The 9,266-nt window shown below is 32.8% G+C and overlaps 1 protein-coding gene across 2 annotated transcripts; it reads right to left on the reverse strand.

Annotated features, from left to right (window-relative positions):
* Positions 1-4,161: 4,161 nt before the first annotated feature.
* Positions 4,162-8,445, reverse strand: LOC104786921 (ABC transporter G family member 3). Of its 2 annotated transcripts, none has more exons than XM_010512397.3 (12): positions 8,101-8,445; positions 7,150-7,684; positions 6,985-7,064; positions 6,610-6,896; positions 6,344-6,515; positions 6,128-6,241; positions 5,907-6,035; positions 5,635-5,826; positions 5,462-5,548; positions 5,114-5,386; positions 4,693-4,800; positions 4,162-4,604 (listed from the first exon to the last, which is right to left on the reverse strand). In XM_010512397.3, exons 2-12 carry the CDS (start codon positions 7,643-7,645, stop codon positions 4,350-4,352), a joined length of 2,193 nt encoding a protein of 730 aa, XP_010510699.1. In that variant the 5' UTR covers positions 7,646-7,684; positions 8,101-8,445; the 3' UTR covers positions 4,162-4,349. The 2 variants fall into 2 exon arrangements, with proteins under 2 accessions (XP_010510699.1, XP_087306318.1); XM_087450192.1 differs by having other exon boundaries at positions 6,985-7,060; positions 8,101-8,242.
* Between the last annotated feature and the right edge of the window lie 821 nt (positions 8,446-9,266).

The raw sequence follows: 9,266 nt of genomic DNA on the forward strand, positions 1-9,266 counted from the left end.
AAAGTTGAGAGAATATCACTAAAATAGTAGCTATCACCTATATTGCATGGAAACGGAAACGGATACGCGGAAACGAAACGTTTCGAAAACGAGAAACGGGTTTTTTCGAAAATTAAGTAATGGAAACGTGTAGGAAACGTATATACATATACAGATATATATATATATAATAAATCCCCAAACATAAAAACTATATTTTAAAAAAGTGAAACAACACAAATTCAAAACATAAATATTAAATAGTTTTATTAAAAGTAAAACTGTAAAAAAAACGTTCAAAATCAAATTTTTTGACCAGCATCACCATATATTTAGGGATTTTAACTTTTTTTTTTTTTCAACCATTTGGGCCACAACTGGCCGGCCCATTAGCCAAATTCCTATATTCGTAGAAGCCAGGACTCGATCCCTAAATTCCTATATTTAGGGATTTTAACTTTTAAGCTACTAATTATATTATATTTTTTTATCATTATATGTATCATAAATTCTTATAATTTCAATTTATTTATTTATTAAATTTGTAATTATAAATAATAGTTTCCATCGTGTTTCCAAAACGAAAACGGAGTTTCCATCGTGTTTCCAAACATAGATTTTTAGGAATCGTGTTTCTGTGACTTGTTTCCGAATTTCCAAGAGTTTATGTTTCCGAAACGTTTCGGAAACGGGAAACGCACCTCAAAAAGAGTTTCCATGCAACATAGGCTATCACTATGAAAACTTTGGTGGCATTTTGTTTTACTATCATTTTCATCATATCTTTTGTTCATTCTCTTCCTACAACTGCTGAAAGTCTAGGTAATGTTACTGTTAATCATACCTTCATTTTGTAATTATCATCATGATGCTTTAACTCTTTGTTAATGGGTATGATTATTGTTAATAATGTATATAGGTTATCGACCTAGCCGAATAGTGCGTCCATTTCTCAAATGTTTTGGGCATAACGTGTGTCCCACGGGAGGACGAGAACTCTGCAATCATATTTGTACTGCAAGACTAAGATATGCTCGTGGCTTCTGTGTTAATACACAAAAATGTTGTTGTGCTGATATTTAATACTAGAAATAACTAATACGTGTCTAAGATTAAATTATATAATCAAATGTATTGGTATCTGCTTAAAAAAAAAATCTATAATTTTCACATGTTTTTGAATATACAGGGAAGAACTAGAGCGGAGTACATAAACTTTACCAAATCAAAGTTAGATTGATTTTCAAGCCATACATTTTCTAGAAGTTAAATAAAAGCTAATATAAGTTAAGGAATAATAAAATGTAAGAAATGAAAAATAAAATCAGCCAATACATCTTCGCGTGAATAGATTTGGTAAATGTGTTGCATATATTGACTCTATTATTGTGAATCTTATACTCCCTCCATTTCATAATAAATAATGTCTTCAAAATTATTTTCTTTCATATTTTTTGATGTTATCGTAATAACTTTAAATGTTATGTAGAATCTGTTGTTATTAAATCAAGATTTTGTTAAACTCTATTAAAGTTTGGTCTGATTAGTTTGTGATTTGTAAAAAGTCACTGAAAATTTTAATAAATTTGAAGTTATTTGATTCAGAATTTTATAAAGTGAACAAAAATTTTGTGTTATTCAATTAAAACAAAAGAATCTAGGATTGTCAATGAATTCAATTATTATATTATTGGTTTATGATTTTATACACTCTTCAGAAAACAAAGTCATAGAATGTATCATTGAAATAGAAAAATTGTTTGGGAGACTTTACAAGCTTATATAAAAACTAATAAAATTATTGAAAACTCTCTAGCAGTCCTTTAAATTCTTTCACTTATTCATTTTCTATGATTTTACTGAAGTCATCAAAATTCTTTAGAAAAAAGAATCAAATAACACCCTTAAGTTAAGCTAAAATAAATAATATTAAGATAATATATACAACCATCAATATTGGTCAAGTAATAATATTTAGAGAACCTTTTCAATATTGGTCAAGTAATATTTACAACCATAAGATTTAAGCATATTTAGTTAAGCATATAATATTTTGAAACCTTAACTAAATATGCTGAAAATACATATTTAATTATGTATAATATAATTATATTACTTGACCAGTATTGAAACATAATAAGCTAAGAAAATAATTTTCAGTTCATCTCCAGGGAAACCAATCAAAAAGATAATATTATTTTACATATTTGACCAGGAAAAAAGAAGGAAAAATAATTGTCAGTTACTTGAAGTATACGTCAACATAGCCACACATACAAACAATATAAATATCTCAGGATAACTCAGGAATGATCCTAAAGACTTCCTAGGCCCAAGAACTAATCTTCTGGGGCCGGAGGAAACCATGTTAAATTTTGAACCCCCGTGGCCAATGCTACTCGAACCCAGGTGGCGGGACTTTTCTTCCTTTACCACTGGACCAAGGCGACTTGGTTAAACATGAATCATATTGTGTTAAGAACAACTCATTAAAAAGAAAATTAAGAGAATAATATCTTCATAGTATATTTTGTTCATTGTTGTAATGCCTAGGTTTTAGGGACTTGTGGAGAGGTTTAAAAGACTTGATTTTTGGCTTTTTTGTATCACAAAAGTGCACTTATCTTTTCGGTCAAAGGTCCTGAGAGAACTACATTGTTAAGCGTATTTATGCTGGAGTAGTTTTAGGATGGGTGACCTTCCGAAAAATGATTGTCGGCATTGTGCAAGTGAGGAAAAAACAGAGGAAAAGAATATGTGGTGATTTAAAGCTGTACGGACGTAGGAAACCGGCAGTCGGATATGAATAGACCATGGGCTGGGAATGGATGTGGGACTCACTTAGTAAATGAAGACCCATAGACCGAGAGTGGATCTGGGCCCACTTAGAGAGGTGACGATCAAAGCGTTACAAGTGGTATCAGAACCGAATCCAGACGGTGTAGATTCGAGAGGGTTAACACCATCGGGGGTAACGGTCTTGGTGTGTAACGAGAATATTGCGATATGTTAGTGTGGGTGAATTGTAAACACCTCAATTTCAGGAACTTACAAAAAAAATTAAAAGAATTGATTTGACCATCTGTAACGCTCCCTACTGTTACTTCTCTTAGTAGACTTTATGTTCACTTTCGGCCTAATATCATATAAAATGAAACAAAGAGAATAAACCAAATTAAATAAATTGAACTAAGGATATTCATTATTTAATTATGTACACTACAAAATAAAATAAAATTAACTTTTTTTAATTATTGGATCACAACAAGCTAGCTCATTAGCTAAATTCATATGTTCGTAGGGAGTTGACCTCAATGTCTGATCTAATGGTGTATGTTCTCGATGAATTTAACATTTGCTATTCGAATAAAGTCATTTCACATAATAATATTTTTCCTTCAATATAAAAATAAGTAATCCCTAAATCTAGACTACCTAAATCGAATCTGAATTTGGTACTAATCTGGATTCATTTTCCTAAACTTGGACCCCTAGGAAAAGTTAAACTAAATGTCTAGTTTACGAAACAAAATTTCTAATACAAACAAAACCGATCTACTATACCTTAACTAGAGACAAGCCCATACTCACATTTGAACGAGTGTACATCTTGATGGGTTTCAGCTACTACTCGTGATGCATTACATAGTTAAAGGGGCCATCTTGAAGCAGTATTTAGACGCTCAGAATTTTGAGAAGTTTGACGAAAGCATAACAAGATCTTAGAGACCATCTCCAACCATAGTTTCCTAACATGAATTTTTTATTATTGGGATCATACAAATATTGTTATTATTACCTAGTTGTTATTTAATTTGATAAGTTTCTTGATTTAAAAACTCTTTCCAAAGTTTCTTAAATCTCTTATTTAAGAAATTTTTAAAGAAAATTTTCTACTATTTAAGAAACTCATACCATTTTTCATTTATAGTTAAGAAACTTCCTCCATTGGAGACTCAGAATTTTGAGAAGTTTGACGGAAGCATAACAAGATCTTTTGGTTTTTATGGTACTCTACATGTTTGTCCATACACGTTCACATATTGTATAACGCAATTTATACAGTGGACCATACACGATCACAGATCTCTAAACATTTCTAAGCTATATGTAACATAGGTGTACAACTACAATATTACAAAATTGTTATCACATACAAATGGAAGTTAAAATGGTGATTGATTTTGTTTCAAAAATGTTATCCATGCAAATGAAACTCAAAAATCTGTTTTTATATTTTACATTTTCTGTCTGTCTGTCCAAATTTCTAGAAAACAAAAAAGAAAATAATAATAAATAACTGTTTTCATTTTCAACTACTAGAATTACAAAAGAGACTACAGTAATATTATCTATAAATCATGATTCATCTACCTAGAACTGTTATTTTTCTTATGACTAAGCAGTAAACGACCAGAAAAGTTCTTGTTCAGGCCAAAGCGTAGTAAAACATAAACAAGAAGACGGTAGCCAAAAGCCATAGCCAACAGCACAAGCATGTTCCGCCATTTGGAGTTTGTGTCTGGAGATATCTGGTAGTTTCCTTGGATCGCCTGGTAGCCCGATATACTCCTCACTTCTCCAACCGCAAACACTTCCCCGAGGTACTCGTTCTCTAAAAGACCCTGCACGTACTCAAACATACAAGAACGTTCTTAAGTTTACCCCCTGGAAGAAATAGAAGATTGTTTTTTAGAATGTTGAATATGTAACCTCGATGGAATAAGTGTGGAACGAGATGTAAGCAAACGGGTAAGTCCAGACGGGTTTTGGTAGAGCGTTACGGATTCTAAAGTGACCTGAAGAGAGCATCATGATCACCTGCAATAATGCATAGAAAGATAGATCAATCCTTTATCATGACTAATTCATTTCTAAAGACACTAATCTCCTTTACTAATCAGTAATGACCTACATGTACTAAACTCTCATTTGTAATCAAAGTGATTGGTAAGCAATAGATTCAAGTTTGATAAGCGTGTATAATATCTCCTAACTCCAACGCTCATCTTAGGCTGAGATGACCATTCTATTTTCCCTAAGTTGTATATCAAATCAAATCTATATTAATCCAAGAAGACATGAATCATAAATTTGATAAAAAAAAAAAGTCAATTCGAAAGACACAACTCACGTGTACAGAGATGAGAGTCAATGTGCTCCAGTAAACATCTCGCCAAATGCAAGCGATGGAGAGCATCAATCCTTCGTTCACCAACAGACACATGAAGAAGTTGAGCACAAAGTACATCAACAAGCTGAAATCGTCTCTTAACCCGACCATGAAGTAGAACACAAGACTTGAGGAGATGGACATGAGAAACAAGAACGGTATGCTTCCAAGAAACTGCCCTAGTAAGAAGACAAAAGCACCCGAATGCTGGTTCGATGCTTCACTTCTATATATCTATTGCAAGATGAAAGCAAACTTCAGAGCTCAAAAGAAAATGTGATCAAGAAATCAAGAAGAAGAAATAGTTACCTTGATTTCTTTTAAAAGTGAAGGTATTCCAGCAATTCCCAATAGTGAGGCAAAGGAGACAAAAACAAACACAGCAGCAACTCTTGTCTGTAAGAAATATTCACATCGAACAATAAATTGGCATGTTTTAGGTACTCAAATGTGACATGTTGAGAATGGTTTAAAAGACTTACTGCAACAGAAGACAAAGAATGACCTAAGCCAGAATATAATGTGCCAATACTAAGTGTAAGAATCATGTAAAGAATAAGTCGGAGCCAATAGTATTCCCATTCCCTCGACATAACTAGAAGCGATCTCCAAGTAAGCACTGCAACACGTGTAGCAGCACCGGCTTTTCCCTTGGATTTAAGCTGTGTACCCTCCTGCAAAAAGAAAAAAGAAGTTCAAATAGGAAACAAAAAGAAAGTTAGATATATAAGATCCATCGATAGAGAATTGTTACCCTTTCGGTAAGTTTAGATATCAGAGCCTCGACGGAATCAGCATCTGCAGATGATTTATAAGTAGCCTCGAGAGTTCGAATAGCAACAGCAGTATCCATATTCACTGCTGAAAAGTCCCCATTATCGTCCTGTTATTTTTGTTTACCTCATATCAGGAAAACAAGAAACAAGAAAGAAGCACAAATCATATAAACTCAACTTTGTATAATGGAGTATGTACCTGCCAGTTTTTGCACATTGCAATAATCCTATCGAAATCTGTGTTAATAGCCCGCAAAAAATGATCTGATGGACTTTGCATTATAGGGCATGGGAATCCAGCATTTGAAAAGTGCTTCAAGGAGAGACATAACAAGTAAAAAACATAACTTAGAGAGTGATCTTCTGGTCTTGATGATATGAGAAAATAATAAGTTCCAAAACACTGTATATTTACCTGTAAGCAAGCCAGTGTCTCCCCGAAGAAGAGTGTGTTTCCATTTGATAGAAGGCAGATTCTATCAAACAAACCAAACACTTCAGTGCTGCTTTGATAAATCGTGAATACAAGTGTACATCCCATACTTGCAAGCTTTTTTAGCGTCACCATCATAAGCAGTGCCGAAACACTATAAAGAGAGCAAAAGTGCCAATTTTAGAATGCAAGATTGTACCTCCTAGTAGAGGGCAGATGATAACATTAAGTCTAGAAATGGTTATAACCTGTCAAGATGATAAAGAGGCTCATCAATGAATAAGATATGTGGTCGCATCACAAGTTCACGAGCAATAGACACACGTCTTCTTTCACCACTTCGTAGGCCCTTCATGTAACAGTGACCACCAATCAATTTATTTGCATAATCACTCAAAGACATTGCCTGAATTGCATCTTCCACAACACTCCTTTTCTGAAAGAGGAAACCTGGAAGCTGAAGCAGCGCTGAATAGTATAGGAATTCACGTACTGTAAGCGATCCAATCAGTTGTGTTTCCCTCTCAACAAACCCCTAAAATAAAGCAAAAGAAGAATTAACAAAGCAAAACATTAACAAACCAAAAAAAAAGATCAAGAAACTATAGATAGTAGTGACTCACGTAGGATCCATAAGGCATATGTGATTTTGAACCATTCACAAACACCTCACCGTACATTTTTGCTGAAGGAGGCAATCTTCCTATAAATAATAAGACCATGTCAAGTGAAAGAGAAAACAAAAAAAAAGATACAACTAACAATGAATCAATTGCCAAAATACTTACCAGCAAGTGCTCTCAATAGAGTAGACTTCCCAGACTTAGCAGGACCCATAATAACCGTCATAGTCCCGGGGAAAGCATAACCATTCGAACTCTTAACAACTTTATCAGAATACTTCCTCTTCCCTTTCATAGTAACAGTCAAATCTTTCCAAGCAATAGAAGCACCAGCGATTTTCCTAACAACAGCCGCTCCTCCACCTTCAGGGACAGGAGGAGATGAAGCCATTGATCCACTATTCATCTTCGATAGCGAAGGAGAAATAGGCGTTGTTGTAGCATAGTTAATAGAATCACGACCACCAGCTTCATCTTCCATTCTTGAATCAACATCAGGTGTGTCTTCCCACTCAGGAGAATCCTCAAAGGATATAGGTTGTCGAAGAGAACCAGGTTTTCTTACATAGAAGAAATGACTAGATGGGACTCTACTTGTTGGACTACTTGCAGATGATGAAGATGAACGGTATAAATCTGATTGAGACTGTATCTCCTCCATTCTTTTGACACTCAACAACACAAAAATGTTCCAAACACACTACAATTTAACAACCATCAAAATGTTTAGATACCTTAATCAATGCAACCAAAACATAAAAGGCCAATAAGTAAATGAAGTTGTTAGTGAAGCATTGAAATGGGAAGTTGCTGTAAAATTGAAAAAAAAATCTAAGCTTTTTTTTTTGTTTCCATAAGCTCACTCAATTACAGTTTAATGAGTAAACGAAGTACAAAATGAGAAGTGAGTCCTAATTAAGTAACTTTAGTAGCATAAATTATAAAAAAGCCCTAATTTTTTTCTTCCAATTAGTGCATTATTGAGACATTTGAAGAAGATAACTTCAAAGTTCGTAGCTTTTTTTTTTTCTCAGTACCCCAAAACGAAGATTAAAGTAGAAGCATGAGAGGCCCAGTTCGAGTTATGATGAGAAGAAGATAGAGGAAGAGACAAACCTGGATCTGAAACACAGGGAGAGAGACGCGAAGAGAAGAAATGGGGAATCTCTTCTTGGGAGTAGTATTAACTTGATTCGTTGAAGAGAGAGTAACAAAGTGAGCTCTCTCAAAGTCACTCTAAAACTCTTTCGGGTTCTGCAAAAATAAAAATGGATTGGGATTTGTTTTTTGTTTTGTCTGAAACCAAATGTTTTAACAAATTATTTAAATATTAAGCGAGTTTCTTATTTTTCTAAACTCAAGAGAAAACAAAAAAACAAATTCAGATTTTTAATAGAAAAAGTGTATTGCATAAATAATGTTTGAAAAATATTGTGTAAGTATGATTTTTTTCAAATTTGCAATTGTTGCAATTATTTGTCCTTTGAATTTATAAAGTTGTTTTGGGGGCTTAACTTTTTTTGAAGTAAAATCTCCTTATTTCTATTATAAATTTTAAAACATGCTTATTTTCACAATATTCTTGTGAAAAAAGTGTAAATATAACAACAACAAAAAATCAAAAATACTAACATCAACTTTAAAGCTTAAAGTAAAATCTCCTTATTTCTATTATAAATTTTAAAACATGCTTATTTTCACAATATTCTTGTGAAAAAAGTGTAAATATAACAACAACAAAAAATCAAAAATACTAACATCAACTTTAAAGCTTCAGATATCTGACCAAAGTTTTTGGACTAGTGCTTTTTGTACTTATGCAAATAATCTGCTGAAATTTTTTAACTTCATAGTAACAAAAATTCAAAATATCTTTGCTTTTTATTTTGTCTTATTCAAGAATATAAATCGTGATATAAGTAAAAGAAAATGAAAAAAGAAGAGGGATCTTTGGTTATTTGGTTATCTTTAAATCAAAATAACAAAATATTATTGGACCGTGAAAGCAAAAATTTTAATGTTTATGTTTGTATTCAAGAGGAAACACTATTTTTCGTTTTGCTAAAGTTGGGTAAGCTATAAATGGGCTTAAGAAGTATAATGGCCCATATTCAAATGTGTAATTATTGTTTTCTGATCATTTTCCTTGAATTGAAACTGATCACGTGATACTTGTTGAAGTTAAAATGGCTCTTTGTATGTATTAACTCTTTTCTTTTTCTTTTTTCCAACAAGCATTTTTTTGGGTCTAACTAAGATAAGTAATTGGGATACAGGGTGTT

Source organism: Camelina sativa, chromosome 5 (genome assembly GCF_030686135.1).
Source record: "Camelina sativa cultivar CO46 ecotype springtype chromosome 5, ASM3068613v1".
Taxonomy (NCBI): Eukaryota; Viridiplantae; Streptophyta; class Magnoliopsida; order Brassicales; family Brassicaceae; genus Camelina; species Camelina sativa.